The sequence below is a fragment of the Calonectris borealis genome, chromosome 29 (genome assembly GCF_964195595.1).
Source record: "Calonectris borealis chromosome 29, bCalBor7.hap1.2, whole genome shotgun sequence".
Classification (NCBI taxonomy): Eukaryota; Metazoa; Chordata; class Aves; order Procellariiformes; family Procellariidae; genus Calonectris; species Calonectris borealis.
In genome coordinates, this window is record NC_134340.1 from 1,229,131 (window position 1) to 1,245,375 (window position 16,245).

The 16,245-nt window shown below is 58.7% G+C and overlaps 1 protein-coding gene across 1 annotated transcript; it reads left to right on the forward strand.

Moving 5' to 3' along the window:
* The first annotated feature begins 1,777 nt into the window (after positions 1–1,777).
* Positions 1,778–15,145, forward strand: LOC142094080 (uncharacterized). Its single transcript, XM_075175918.1, has 8 exons — positions 1,778–1,915; positions 2,384–3,370; positions 3,494–3,525; positions 3,642–3,652; positions 3,786–8,131; positions 8,267–8,735; positions 8,982–13,849; positions 13,949–15,145. Exons 1-8 carry the CDS (start codon positions 1,778–1,780, stop codon positions 15,143–15,145), a joined length of 12,048 nt encoding a protein of 4,015 aa, XP_075032019.1.
* Positions 15,146–16,245: the final 1,100 nt, after the last annotated feature.

Here is a 16,245-nt window from a genome sequence, read left to right on the forward strand (position 1 = left end):
TATTGCAGTACCAAGCTCATGGGCCATACAGATGTAAGTATGTCCCCGATAATGGACCTCTGCTATGATCAGCACTTCTGTCCCCATCCTCAAAATTTCATTGTGGTACTGTTTTTATGTGTGCGTGTGTATTATACATATATAAATTCATACTTATGCAAATGCACATTTATATAAAAATACACCCTCTCATTAATACATATATACACTTTATAGCCACTCTAGATTTTTTAAAATCTGAAATACAATCAGCCTGTAAAATAACTTTACAGTCTGGATTAGGTGGAACCAGCCAGTGCCTGAATTGCCACATGGCAACTGCTATTTCTGGGTTAAAATGATAGGTAAGGGGATGATAAGTTAAATAACCCGTTTGAGGACGTGAAGGTGCAGCTGGGCTTGGCCAAAGATGAATCAGGACAACGTCCACAAAGGGTGTCTCCTTTCTGTAGCTCCGTCAAGGACCCTATAAAAGCACCCCGGTCCTCCCATCACTCCGCACGGCTTCACAGGAATCCCACTTGATCCCGTTGGTGATTTGGGTAAGTCACTCCTTCTGAAATGTGCCCTTTGCTGGGCAAGGAGAAGTTATTTCTATAGGATTCATGTTGGGTGGCAGCGTCATTCCTGCCGCAGTATTTTCTGAGTCTTTTGTGTTTATATCCAGTGAAGTGTTGTTTTGTGTTATTTGGACACCTGCATGCTGTCACCGTCTGTCCATGTGTAAAGGCAGCTTTTCTCAAAGGGAAAATGCGAGAGGGAGCCAGGTTTTGTGCCTTACTTTGGTCTGGAGTCAGCTCCCGGCCAGAATGAACAGACAGGAGAAATTTTCTGTTTTCTACAGAAATACCAAACCCCAGGATTTCGTATGCAAAGCGCACATGTGTTCATGTGTATGTGCACGTTATAGAGGCAGCAAGGCAGACACGGCACAGCTTCCCCAGCTGCAAACTGAGATCTCAGCACTGATGTACCTGATAAAAGGCTTGGGGATCCTGCGAGGAGGAAGGAAGGAGGTAGCTTTTGAGGTTTCCAGACACAAAGCTCCAACAGGAGCACTGCTTTCTGCCAAGCAGATCTCAGTAAAATCAAATAAGTAGCTCTGACCTAGGTGATCTGACAGTTCTCCTCTGGCCATAATCTATCTGCCAATGAACTGATGCTGTAATGAAAGCTTTATCGATTGTTTTGCATTACTACTGGTCACAGGAGCATCAGCCACAGGGCTTGTTTTAACTCCCTGTAAGCACTCTACCTGTCTCTTGTAAGCACTCTACCAGCTAGATCTTGTCTCAGGCCATGCCAGCGCTGCGTTAGACATCCTCTAACCTGCTTCACAGAAGCTGGTGTGTCTCAGTGCCAGGCAGAGTACAGCAGCGTGGGTCCTGGAAACATAAGTACCTGGTATGGCCCCCTGGGGACAGGTTCTTGGGGCATCTCTTGAGTCATCATCCCCAGTCCCCTCCCTGCGATCCATAAACGCAGGCATCCTGCCATCCCCTATCAAACGTCATTCAAATACGTCAGTAGACAAGTTGGAGGACACTCCCCATCCCACTAAAACCCCTAAGCATTTGAATTTCTTCCCAGTGCTCTGGTGAAACAGAGCTCGCCATGGCACAGGAGCGGACACAGAGCGCACGGCACCCAGCGTCCGATTAACACACGCAGCCTGACCGCAGCAATTCTCCCTCCTCTTTTCACACTCAGAGGCAAGCAAATCTCCCATCTTTAGGTCTGCTCCTTTTCTTGCAGGCTTGCTTGAATCTGCAGGAAGATGTCTCGCTTCTTAGACAGCGTTTCCACCATCATCAGTGTCTTTCACAAACATGCAAAGGAAGATGGAGACTGCTCCAACCTCAGCCGAAGGAAGATGAAAGAGTTCATCCAGAAGGAGTTTGCAGATGTCATAGCTGTGAGTGCCGCTGTGAGGGGGAGGGCTTGAGGCCAAGACTGGAGTGCAGGGACTGCAAAATCTCCTTTTGGAGAGGGGATGCTTCTTACGGCAGTGGGATGGGGAGGCTTTCATCAAAGAGGAGCAGCAGTTGCGTTCCTTTGCACCGACTGCTTCGACAGCTCTTCCAAGACATTTTGGCATGAGCAAATGGGCAAAAGCTGGAGAATGAAGGGGAGGTATGGTTTTCTTTCAAAGGTAGGAAGGAAATGCATCCAGTAGAGGGATACAGCATATCCCAAAGAGAAGAGAGCTGGTCAGCCAGGATAATGGAGAACAAAGACATGGAGTTGTTGCTGAGCTGTAAAAGTGAAGTGTGAGAGATGGAAGGAGAAAAGATTGCAATTGTCCCTGTCTTTGCATCTCTCCAACAAGGAGCAGGAAGGCTACAATCCCTTTTTTGTTTCCCTGTGTGTGTTTTCCCTGCAGAACCCGCATGACCCTCAGACGATTGACAAGATTCTGCAGTTTCTGGAGTGGGATGGGGATGGGGAAATAGATTTTAATGAGTTCCTGCTTTTGGTGTTCAGAGTGGCTAAGGCCTCCTACTGGTACCTGCCGAAGGGACCATGCCTTCTGCAAAGAACAAAGCTGACAACCAGTGGCAAGTCACTCCGAGAGCCTGAAATTAAGAACAGAGAGAGCCGTCGGCAGCTCCAGGAGGAGGAACAACAAACCTGTGAGAGTAATCATCATACCCACTGTGAACCTGAGCTGCAACGAGACACCAGGGTCAACGAGCTTGAAACACTAGAGGAAACGGGGAGTCATCACCAGCAACGTAACACACACAGCAGAAACGATGCAAAACAAAACAGCGAGCCAGGGGAACCAATCCCTCAGGTATACAAAGAACGAAGCCAAGAGCCATGCGACCAACGGAAGAGCCAGAGAAGACGTCAGCCACCGGAGCCAGACAGACGAGGAGATGTACAACTCTGCAAGCACGGCAGCTTGCAAGCACATGAGCCCGGACTGCAGGCAGATAAAAGGCAAAATCAAGAGGGTCCTCAGCCAGAACAACTGGCAGATGTGAGAAGTCGCAGCCAGAACCATGAACCTCAACCACTGCCAAACCGGTGGAGTAGCCATCAGCCACATGAGCCAGCACTACCAGGATATGATCAAAAAAACCAGCGGCCACAAGAAGCAGATAGAGGAAGTCACAATCAGCCACGTAAACCTGAATTACTCACAGAAGAGAGAAGCCGCTACCACCTACGTGAGCTGGAACAAAAAGCACTTGAACACAGCAGCCACCAGCCACGTGAGCCTGAATGCCTGGACTTAAGACGCCCACATCAGTCATACATACAGGAACCGCTAGAACTTGACCTCAGGTACTATGAGACCTGTGAGGTAGAAAGAGGTATCTATGAACAAGGAAAGAACCAGGAAGATGAGCTTGAATGTCCAGCAAGCGAGAGAGACATCCATCAAGAGCAGGAGGGTGAAAAAGGAGATGACGAGACGAGGAAAAAGCCCATGCGGGAGACGAGGATCGATCGCCAATGCGAGCTGGAGCTGGAGGTCTATGAGCGCCGCAGCCGCCAGACACGTGAAAGGGAAGAGCGAGATGCCACGACCAACCAGAGAGACTCACGCGAGAGACGTGACTGTCAACCACGCGAGCCCCAGGACGATGGAAGGAGACAACGTGAGTCACTGAGGTACGAACGCACACGAGAGACCACGGTGGCGGCAGCAGAAGCAGACCTGAAGATCCACCGCGTGTCCCGGGAACTGGAGCCACGGCAGGACCTGGAAAGGAGGGACCGTCCCCGTAAGTGCGAAGAACCAGAGGATGAGAGGAGGGTTTGCCGGGAACGAGAGAGGGAAGAGCCCGTGCGGGAGACGAGGATCGATCGCCAACGCGAGCTGGAGCTGGAGGTCTATGAGCGCCGCAGCCGCCAGACACGTGAAAGGGAAGAGCGAGATGCCACGACCAACCAGAGAGACTCACGCGAGAGACGTGACTGTCAACCACGCGAGCCCCAGGACGATGGAAGGAGACAACGTGAGTCCGTGAGGTACGAACGCACACGAGAGACCACGGTGGCGGCAGCAGAAGCAGACCTGAAGATCCACCGCGTGTCCCGGGAACTGGAGCCACGGCAGGACCTGGAAAGGAGGGAATGTCCGCAGGAGTGCGAAGAAGCAGAGGATGAGAGGAGGGTTTGCCGGGAACGAGAGAGGGAAGAGCCCGTGCGGGAGACGAGGATCGATCGCCAACGCGAGCTGGAGCTGGAGGTCTATGAGCGCCGCAGCCGCCAGACACGTGAAAGGGAAGAGCGAGATGCCACGACCAACCAGAGAGACTCACGCGAGAGACGTGACTGTCAACCACGCGAGCCCCAGGACGATGGAAGGAGGCAACGTGAGTCACTGAGGTACGAACGCACACGAGAGACCACGGTGGCGGCAGCAGAAGCAGACCTGAAGATCCACCGCGTGTCCCGGGAACTGGAGCCACGGCAGGACGTGGAAAGGAGGGAATGTCCGCAGGAGTGTGAGGAACCGGAGGATGAGAGGAGGGTTTGCCGGGAACGAGAGAGGGAAGAGCCCGTGCGGGAGACGAGGATCGATCGCCAACGTGAGCTGGAGCTGGAGGTCTATGAGCGCCGCAGCCGCCAGACACGTGAAAGGGAAGAGCGAGATGCCACGACCAACCAGAGAGACTCACGCGAGAGACGTGACTGTCAACCACGCGAGCCCCAGGACGATGGAAGGAGACAACGTGAGTCACTGAGGTACGAACGCACACGAGAGACCACGGTGGCGGCAGCAGAAGCAGACCTGAAGATCCACCGCGTGTCCCGGGAACTGGAGCCACGGCAGGACCTGGAAAGGAGGGACCGTCCCCGTAAGTGCGAAGAACCAGAGGATGAGAGGAGGGTTTGCCGGGAACGAGAGAGGGAAGAGCCCGTGCGGGAGACGAGGATCGATCGCCAACGCGAGCTGGAGCTGGAGGTCTATGAGCGCCGCAGCCGCCAGACACGTGAAAGGGAAGAGCGAGATGCCACGACCAACCAGAGAGACTCACGCGAGAGACGTGACTGTCAACCACGCGAGCCCCAGGACGATGGAAGGAGACAACGTGAGTCCGTGAGGTACGAACGCACACGAGAGACCACGGTGGCGGCAGCAGAAGCAGACTTGAAGATCCACCGCGTGTCCCGGGAACTGGAGCCACGGCAGGACCTGGAAAGGAGGGAATGTCCGCAGGAGTGTGAGGAACCGGAGGATGAGAGGAGGGTTTGCCGGGAACGAGAGAGGGAAGAGCCCGTGCGGGAGACGAGGATCGATCGCCAACGCGAGCTGGAGCTGGAGGTCTATGAGCGCCGCAGCCGCCAGACACGTGAAAGGGAAGAGCGAGATGCCACGACCAACCAGAGAGACTCACGCGAGAGACGTGACTGTCAACCACGCGAGCCCCAGGACGATGGAAGGAGACAACGTGAGTCCGTGAGGTACGAACGCACACGAGAGACCACGGTGGCGGCAGCAGAAGCAGACCTGAAGATCCACCGCGTGTCCCGGGAACTGGAGCCACGGCAGGACCTGGAAAGGAGGGACCGTCCCCGTAAGTGCGAAGAAGCAGAGGATGAGAGGAGGGTTTGCCGGGAACGAGAGAGGGAAGAGCCCGTGCGGGAGACGAGGATCGATCGCCAACGTGAGCTGGAGCTGGAGGTCTATGAGCGCCGCAGCCGCCAGACACGTGAAAGGGAAGAGCGAGATGCCACGACCAACCAGAGAGACTCACGCGAGAGACGTGACTGTCAACCACGCGAGCCCCAGGACGATGGAAGGAGACAACGTGAGTCACTGAGGTACGAACGCACACGAGAGACCACGGTGGCGGCAGCAGAAGCAGACCTGAAGATCCACCGCGTGTCCCGGGAACTGGAGCCACGGCAGGACGTGGATAGGAGGGAATGTCCGCAGGAGTGTGAGGAACCGGAGGATGAGAGGAGGGTTTGCCGGGAACGAGAGAGGGAAGAGCCCGTGCGGGAGACGAGGATCGATCGCCAACGCGAGCTGGAGCTGGAGGTCTATGAGCGCCGCAGCCGCCAGACACGTGAAAGGGAAGAGCGAGATGCCACGACCAACCAGAGAGACTCACGCGAGAGACGTGACTGTCAACCACGCGAGCCCCAGGACGATGGAAGGAGACAACGTGAGTCACTGAGGTACGAACGCACACGAGAGACCACGGTGGCGGCAGCAGAAGCAGACCTGAAGATCCACCGCGTGTCCCGGGAACTGGAGCCACGGCAGGACCTGGAAAGGAGGGACCGTCCCCGTAAGTGCGAAGAACCAGAGGATGAGAGGAGGGTTTGCCGGGAACGAGAGAGGGAAGAGCCCGTGCGGGAGACGAGGATCGATCGCCAACGCGAGCTGGAGCTGGAGGTCTATGAGCGCCGCAGCCGCCAGACACGTGAAAGGGCAGAGCGAGATGCCACGACCAACCAGAGAGACTCACGCGAGAGACGTGACTGTCAACCACGCGAGCCCCAGGACGATGGAAGGAGACAACGTGAGTCACTGAGGTACGAACGCACACGAGAGACCACGGTGGCGGCAGCAGAAGCAGACCTGAAGATCCACCGCGTGTCCCGGGAACTGGAGCCACGGCAGGACCTGGAAAGGAGGGAATGTCCGCAGGAGTGTGAGGAACCGGAGGATGAGAGGAGGGTTTGCCGGGAACGAGAGAGGGAAGAGCCCGTGCGGGAGACGAGGATCGATCGCCAACGCGAGCTGGAGCTGGAGGTCTATGAGCGCCGCAGCCGCCAGACACGTGAAAGGGAAGAGCGAGATGCCACGACCAACCAGAGAGACTCACGCGAGAGACGTGACTGTCAACCACGCGAGCCCCAGGACGATGGAAGGAGACAACGTGAGTCCGTGAGGTACGAACGCACACGAGAGACCACGGTGGCGGCAGCAGAAGCAGACCTGAAGATCCACCGCGTGTCCCGGGAACTGGAGCCACGGCAGGACGTGGATAGGAGGGAATGTCCGCAGGAGTGTGAGGAACCGGAGGATGAGAGGAGGGTTTGCCGGGAACGAGAGAGGGAAGAGCCCGTGCGGGAGACGAGGATCGATCGCCAACGCGAGCTGGAGCTGGAGGTCTATGAGCGCCGCAGCCGCCAGACACGTGAAAGGGAAGAGCGAGATGCCACGACCAACCAGAGAGACTCACGCGAGAGACGTGACTGTCAACCACGCGAGCCCCAGGACGATGGAAGGAGACAACGTGAGTCCGTGAGGTACGAACGCACACGAGAGACCACGGTGGCGGCAGCAGAAGCAGACCTGAAGATCCACCGCGTGTCCCGGGAACTGGAGCCACGGCAGGACCTGGAAAGGAGGGACCGTCCCCGTAAGTGCGAAGAACCAGAGGATGAGAGGAGGGTTTGCCGGGAACAAGAGAGGGAAGAGCCCGTGCGGGAGACGAGGATCGATCGCCAACGCGAGCTGGAGCTGGAGGTCTATGAGCGCCGCAGCCGCCAGACACGTGAAAGGGAAGAGCGAGATGCCACGACCAACCAGAGAGACTCACGTGAGAGACGTGACTGTCAACCACGCGAGCCCCAGGACGATGGAAGGAGACAACGTGAGTCACTGAGGTACGAACGCACACGAGAGACCGCAGTGGCGGCAGCAGAAGCAGACCTGAAGATCCACCGCGTGTCCCGGGAACTGGAGCCACGGCAGGACCTGGAAAGGAGGGAATGTCCGCAGGAGTGTGAGGAACCGGAGGATGAGAGGAGGGTTTGCCGGGAACGAGAGAGGGAAGAGCCCGTGCGGGAGACGAGGATCGATCGCCAACGCGAGCTGGAGCTGGAGGTCTATGAGCGCCGCAGCCGCCAGACACGTGAAAGGGCAGAGCGAGATGCCACGACCAACCAGAGAGACTCACGCGAGAGACGTGACTGTCAACCACGCGAGCCCCAGGACGATGGAAGGAGACAACGTGAGTCACTGAGGTACGAACGCACACGAGAGACCACGGTGGCGGCAGCAGAAGCAGACCTGAAGATCCACTGCGTGTCCCGGGAACTGGAGCCACGGCAGGACGTGGATAGGAGGGAATGTCCGCAGGAGTGTGAGGAACCGGAGGATGAGAGGAGGGTTTGCCGGGAACGAGAGAGGGAAGAGCCCGTGCGGGAGACGAGGATCGATCGCCAACGCGAGCTGGAGCTGGAGGTCTATGAGCGCCGCAGCCGCCAGACACGTGAAAGGGAAGAGCGAGATGCCACGACCAACCAGAGAGACTCACGCGAGAGACGTGACTGTCAACCACGCGAGCCCCAGGACGATGGAAGGAGACAACGTGAGTCACTGAGGTACGAACGCACACGAGAGACCACGGTGGCGGCAGCAGAAGCAGACCTGAAGATCCACCGCGTGTCCCGGGAACTGGAGCCACGGCAGGACCTGGATAGGAGGGAATGTCCGCAGGAGTGTGAGGAACCGGAGGATGAGAGGAGGGTTTGCCGGGAACGAGAGAGGGAAGAGCCCGTGCGGGAGACGAGGATCGATCGCCAACGCGAGCTGGAGCTGGAGGTCTATGAGCGCCGCAGCCGCCAGACACGTGAAAGGGAAGAGCGAGATGCCACGACCAACCAGAGAGACTCACGCGAGAGACGTGACTGTCAACCACGCGAGCCCCAGGACGATGGAAGGAGACAACGTGAGTCACTGAGGTACGAACGCACACGAGAGACCACGGTGGCGGCAGCAGAAGCAGACCTGAAGATCCACCGCGTGTCCCGGGAACTGGAGCCACGGCAGGACCTGGAAAGGAGGGACCGTCCCCGTAAGTGCGAAGAACCAGAGGATGAGAGGAGGGTTTGCCGGGAACGAGAGAGGGAAGAGCCCGTGCGGGAGACGAGGATCGATCGCCAACGCGAGCTGGAGCTGGAGGTCTATGAGCGCCGCAGCCGCCAGACACGTGAAAGGGAAGAGCGAGATGCCACGACCAACCAGAGAGACTCACGCGAGAGACGTGACTGTCAACCACGCGAGCCCCAGGACGATGGAAGGAGACAACGTGAGTCCGTGAGGTACGAACGCACACGAGAGACCACGGTGGCGGCAGCAGAAGCAGACTTGAAGATCCACCGCGTGTCCCGGGAACTGGAGCCACGGCAGGACCTGGAAAGGAGGGAATGTCCGCAGGAGTGTGAGGAACCGGAGGATGAGAGGAGGGTTTGCCGGGAACGAGAGAGGGAAGAGCCCGTGCGGGAGACGAGGATCGATCGCCAACGTGAGCTGGAGCTGGAGGTCTATGAGCGCCGCAGCCGCCAGACACGTGAAAGGGAAGAGCGAGATGCCACGACCAACCAGAGAGACTCACGCGAGAGACGTGACTGTCAACCACGCGAGCCCCAGGACGATGGAAGGAGACAACGTGAGTCACTGAGGTACGAACGCACACGAGAGACCACGGTGGCGGCAGCAGAAGCAGACCTGAAGATCCACCGCGTGTCCCGGGAACTGGAGCCACGGCAGGACGTGGATAGGAGGGAATGTCCGCAGGAGTGTGAGGAACCGGAGGATGAGAGGAGGGTTTGCCGGGAACGAGAGAGGGAAGAGCCCGTGCGGGAGACGAGGATCGATCGCCAACGCGAGCTGGAGCTGGAGGTCTATGAGCGCCGCAGCCGCCAGACACGTGAAAGGGAAGAGCGAGATGCCACGACCAACCAGAGAGACTCACGCGAGAGACGTGACTGTCAACCACGCGAGCCCCAGGACGATGGAAGGAGACAACGTGAGTCCGTGAGGTACGAACGCACACGAGAGACCACGGTGGCGGCAGCAGAAGCAGACCTGAAGATCCACCGCGTGTCCCGGGAACTGGAGCCACGGCAGGACCTGGAAAGGAGGGACCGTCCCCGTAAGTGCGAAGAACCAGAGGATGAGAGGAGGGTTTGCCGGGAACGAGAGAGGGAAGAGCCCGTGCGGGAGACGAGGATCGATCGCCAACGCGAGCTGGAGCTGGAGGTCTATGAGCGCCGCAGCCGCCAGACACGTGAAAGGGAAGAGCGAGATGCCACGACCAACCAGAGAGACTCACGCGAGAGACGTGACTGTCAACCACGCGAGCCCCAGGACGATGGAAGGAGACAACGTGAGTCACTGAGGTACGAACGCACACGAGAGACCACGGTGGCGGCAGCAGAAGCAGACCTGAAGATCCACCGCGTGTCCCGGGAACTGGAGCCACGGCAGGACGTGGATAGGAGGGAATGTCCGCAGGAGTGTGAGGAACCGGAGGATGAGAGGAGGGTTTGCCGGGAACGAGAGAGGGAAGAGCCCGTGCGGGAGACGAGGATCGATCGCCAACGCGAGCTGGAGCTGGAGGTCTATGAGCGCCGCAGCCGCCAGACACGTGAAAGGGAAGAGCGAGATGCCACGACCAACCAGAGAGACTCACGCGAGAGACGTGACTGTCAACCACGCGAGCCCCAGGACGATGGAAGGAGGCAACGTGAGTCACTGAGGTACGAACGCACACGAGAGACCACGGTGGCGGCAGCAGAAGCAGACCTGAAGATCCACCGCGTGTCCCGGGAACTGGAGCCACGGCAGGACCTGGATAGGAGGGAATGTCCGCAGGAGTGTGAGGAACCGGAGGATGAGAGGAGGGTTTGCCGGGAACGAGAGAGGGAAGAGCCCGTGCGGGAGACGAGGATCGATCGCCAACGCGAGCTGGAGCTGGAGGTCTATGAGCGCCGCAGCCGCCAGACACGTGAAAGGGAAGAGCGAGATGCCACGACCAACCAGAGAGACTCACGCGAGAGACGTGACTGTCAACCACGCGAGCCCCAGGACGATGGAAGGAGACAACGTGAGTCCGTGAGGTACGAACGCACACGAGAGACCACGGTGGCGGCAGCAGAAGCAGACCTGAAGATCCACCGCGTGTCCCGGGAACTGGAGCCACGGCAGGACGTGGATAGGAGGGAATGTCCGCAGGAGTGTGAGGAACCGGAGGATGAGAGGAGGGTTTGCCGGGAACGAGAGAGGGAAGAGCCCGTGCGGGAGACGAGGATCGATCGCCAACGCGAGCTGGAGCTGGAGGTCTATGAGCGCCGCAGCCGCCAGACACGTGAAAGGGCAGAGCGAGATGCCACGACCAACCAGAGAGACTCACGCGAGAGACGTGACTGTCAACCACGCGAGCCCCAGGACGATGGAAGGAGACAACGTGAGTCACTGAGGTACGAACGCACACGAGAGACCACGGTGGCGGCAGCAGAAGCAGACCTGAAGATCCACCGCGTGTCCCGGGAACTGGAGCCACGGCAGGACCTGGAAAGGAGGGACCGTCCCCGTAAGTGCGAAGAACCAGAGGATGAGAGGAGGGTTTGCCGGGAACAAGAGAGGGAAGAGCCCGTGCGGGAGACGAGGATCGATCGCCAACGCGAGCTGGAGCTGGAGGTCTATGAGCGCCGCAGCCGCCAGACACGTGAAAGGGAAGAGCGAGATGCCACGACCAACCAGAGAGACTCACGTGAGAGACGTGACTGTCAACCACGCGAGCCCCAGGACGATGGAAGGAGACAACGTGAGTCACTGAGGTACGAACGCACACGAGAGACCGCAGTGGCGGCAGCAGAAGCAGACCTGAAGATCCACCGCGTGTCCCGGGAACTGGAGCCACGGCAGGACCTGGAAAGGAGGGAATGTCCGCAGGAGTGTGAGGAACCGGAGGATGAGAGGAGGGTTTGCCGGGAACGAGAGAGGGAAGAGCCCGTGCGGGAGACGAGGATCGATCGCCAACGCGAGCTGGAGCTGGAGGTCTATGAGCGCCGCAGCCGCCAGACACGTGAAAGGGAAGAGCGAGATGCCACGACCAACCAGAGAGACTCACGCGAGAGACGTGACTGTCAACCACGCGAGCCCCAGGACGATGGAAGGAGACAACGTGAGTCACTGAGGTACGAACGCACACGAGAGACCACGGTGGCGGCAGCAGAAGCAGACCTGAAGATCCACCGCGTGTCCCGGGAACTGGAGCCACGGCAGGACCTGGAAAGGAGGGAATGTCCGCAGGAGTGTGAGGAACCGGAGGATGAGAGGAGGGTTTGCCGGGAACGAGAGAGGGAAGAGCCCGTGCGGGAGACGAGGATCGATCGCCAACGCGAGCTGGAGCTGGAGGTCTATGAGCGCCGCAGCCGCCAGACACGTGAAAGGGAAGAGCGAGATGCCACGACCAACCAGAGAGACTCACGCGAGAGACGTGACTGTCAACCACGCGAGCCCCAGGACGATGGAAGGAGACAACGTGAGTCCGTGAGGTACGAACGCACACGAGAGACCACGGTGGCGGCAGCAGAAGCAGACCTGAAGATCCACCGCGTGTCCCGGGAACTGGAGCCACGGCAGGACCTGGAAAGGAGGGAATGTCCGCAGGAGTGTGAGGAACCGGAGGATGAGAGGAGGGTTTGCCGGGAACGAGAGAGGGAAGAGCCCGTGCGGGAGACGAGGATCGATCGCCAACGCGAGCTGGAGCTGGAGGTCTATGAGCGCCGCAGCCGCCAGACACGTGAAAGGGAAGAGCGAGATGCCACGACCAACCAGAGAGACTCACGCGAGAGACGTGACTGTCAACCACGCGAGCCCCAGGACGATGGAAGGAGGCAACGTGAGTCACTGAGGTACGAACGCACACGAGAGACCACGGTGGCGGCAGCAGAAGCAGACCTGAAGATCCACCGCGTGTCCCGGGAACTGGAGCCACGGCAGGACCTGGAAAGGAGGGAATGTCCGCAGGAGTGCGAAGAAGCAGAGGATGAGAGGAGGGTTTGCCGGGAACGAGAGAGGGAAGAGCCCGTGCGGGAGACGAGGATCGATCGCCAACGCGAGCTGGAGCTGGAGGTCTATGAGCGCCGCAGCCGCCAGACACGTGAAAGGGAAGAGCGAGATGCCACGACCAACCAGAGAGACTCACGCGAGAGACGTGACTGTCAACCACGCGAGCCCCAGGACGATGGAAGGAGGCAACGTGAGTCACTGAGGTACGAACGCACACGAGAGACCACGGTGGCGGCAGCAGAAGCAGACCTGAAGATCCACCGCGTGTCCCGGGAACTGGAGCCACGGCAGGACCTGGAAAGGAGGGAATGTCCGCAGGAGTGTGAGGAACCGGAGGATGAGAGGAGGGTTTGCCGGGAACGAGAGAGGGAAGAGCCCGTGCGGGAGACGAGGATCGATCGCCAACGTGAGCTGGAGCTGGAGGTCTATGAGCGCCGCAGCCGCCAGACACGTGAAAGGGAAGAGCGAGATGCCACGACCAACCAGAGAGACTCACGCGAGAGACGTGACTGTCAACCACGCGAGCCCCAGGACGATGGAAGGAGACAACGTGAGTCACTGAGGTACGAACGCACACGAGAGACCACGGTGGCGGCAGCAGAAGCAGACCTGAAGATCCACCGCGTGTCCCGGGAACTGGAGCCACGGCAGGACCTGGAAAGGAGGGAATGTCCGCAGGAGTGTGAGGAACCGGAGGATGAGAGGAGGGTTTGCCGGGAACGAGAGAGGGAAGAGCCCGTGCGGGAGACGAGGATCGATCGCCAACGCGAGCTGGAGCTGGAGGTCTATGAGCGCCGCAGCCGCCAGACACGTGAAAGGGAAGAGCGAGATGCCACGACCAACCAGAGAGACTCACGCGAGAGACGTGACTGTCAACCACGCGAGCCCCAGGACGATGGAAGGAGACAACGTGAGTCACTGAGGTACGAACGCACACGAGAGACCACGGTGGCGGCAGCAGAAGCAGACCTGAAGATCCACCGCGTGTCCCGGGAACTGGAGCCACGGCAGGACGTGGATAGGAGGGAATGTCCGCAGGAGTGTGAGGAACCGGAGGATGAGAGGAGGGTTTGCCGGGAACGAGAGAGGGAAGAGCCCGTGCGGGAGACGAGGATCGATCGCCAACGCGAGCTGGAGCTGGAGGTCTATGAGCGCCGCAGCCGCCAGACGCGGGACAGGGCAGAGCGAGATGTCAGGAGATCCCACAGAGAGACACGCGAGAGAAGCAGCCTCCAGATACTCGAAGAAGAGCAGGAGAGAGATGTTCTGTACCGCCGTCAGGTAAATGAATTACAGCTTGAGCCGTGTGAGAGTACTCCCTGTGAGCCCTCAGAAGACCAAGAATGGAGGAGCCACAGGCTTTTACATGATGAAGAAGCATGTGAGCCGAACAGGTGCCGGACATTTGAGGATGAAGGACGAAGGCACGAGAGGAACCTCTACCAAACCGTGGAGGTGGATAACCGAGACCTCTGCCTCCCAGGAGAGGAGGCGTCTGTCTCCGACATGAGGGTTCGTTATATCCCCGCTGAGCCCGATGTGCGGCCAGAGGTGCGGGTCCTCCCTCAGTCCTGCGAGCCTCAGACCATTGCGTACTTGATCCACGTGATCCAGAATTTGAACGATCCTGAAGCTACCAGCTACGAGATCATTTGCCACCAGCCCCACGGCCCGGGGCAGCCCATCTACGTGAAGAAGTGCTACGCGTCGCCCCAGCCGCCGGCAGTCCCGTGTGGCAGGAGCAAGCACCCAGAGCCACGACCCCAAAGGGACGAGCGAGAAACAGGGGAGCCCGAACTGCCACGGCCAAGGGGCACACCAGCTTTTAGCTCCCAGCAAAACACAGGGGATCTCCATGAGCCACAGGAGAGGTCTGAAACTGGGGTGAAGAAAGGGGCTCACCAGGCTCCTGCCACCAAGCTGGGTGGTGTTAAGGGTGACCCTTGCCAGGCAAAGGCCAAGGACAGGAGGGACAGCCAGCGCCCCAAGATGCCTGACGTGGAAGAGAAGGACCGTCACCCCCAGGGAGATGCATCAAAAGCTGCCAGGGAGAGAGTCCCGCGGGAGCCCGAATCCAGCTGCCAGGTGAGCAAGCGTGAGGACAGGGAGGCCAAGAGCTGCCCACCTCTGCCCCAGGCTCCAGAGCCACGGGAAGCTTGCGAGCCGGGCCGGCGAGCCACCAAAGAGAGCCGTCCCCAGCCACCCTGGAGAGATGAAGCGAGCCGCTGCCATGAGGATGCAGAGCTTCCCCCACCGGAGAAGAGCTGCCAGCCACGGCAGGAGGAGAACAGCAAGAGAAGCCCCCGGCAAGTGAGCGATGCCCAGCCTCAACGGGAGGAGGAACCACGTCTTTGCACCAAGTAGATCCAGGGTCCCCCGGTCTCCCAGGAGGCACCGAGCCGTCCTGCCAGGGATGAAGCCAAGGCATCTCCAGGGCAAGTCCCCTCCCTGGAGCTGGTGGGGCTTCTCCGAGTCTCTTTGAGGATCACTTCTGCTCTCTGCTTTCAGCTTAGGATGTTACCGTGTGGTGGCACAGAAGTGTTCGTCACAAAAGGGTTAATGGGGTGCTCTGTGAGGGTGTCAGGTGGGTTTGGGGTTTTTCCAGCTTACAAATCCTCAGCAGCTCGGCAGGCAGAGAGTTACCTCAGGATCTGCCACTTCTGCCTTCCTGCATTATGTCTATCCACCTTAATGCAGTATTTATTCACTTTTCTGCTCTAATTGGATTCCTTGGGTCTCGCTGTCCTTTATGTCCCTGTCATCTCTTCTACCCTGTGGCATGACTGTTCTGCATCTCGCTGCACTCACGTCTCCCCACCCCGTGACTGGCTCTCCTGTTAGCTTCTGCTGGGCAAGGCAAGAAAAATCAAAAATCCCAGTAGCTCAGTCATACTCGTTCTGGGGCCTGAAAATCCTCGAGGCAGGGAAAAAAACCCACAGTTGTAAACTCAATGCTTTTGGTTACACCTTTCTGCTCCCCTAACAGAATCCCAGCTCCAGCCTCACGGAGGCTTTGAAGCAGCTGAGTTGTGCCGTGGTTACTGCAGGGTAGTGGTGGCGGGTTGGGGGGGGGTCTCTTTCTTCTTCACACTGATGTATTGCATGAAAAATCAGAATAAATAGCTGATGACTGCACAGACTGTTGCCATCCTTCATCCTTGCATCTAATTTCTACAAGGGCCTCAGCTTGGTGGGAGGGCGTCCCGGTTCAGGTCACACATTCCTCCTAATCCCAGGCACTTAATCCAGACAGGGGCTGCTGAAAATCCCACCAAATCCCCTCCACTACGTGTCTAGGAGCCCACCCACCTCTAAAACTCTGGTCCTCACCACTGATCTGCATGACTTCAGGGGCTCCCATCGCAGCCCGCACGTGGTCCGAGACCCGCATGGGGATGTGCGGATGTGGCCGTGCGCTCCGGTGTTCATGACAGACGTGCACCACGGGGAGAGGCAGCGGTCCA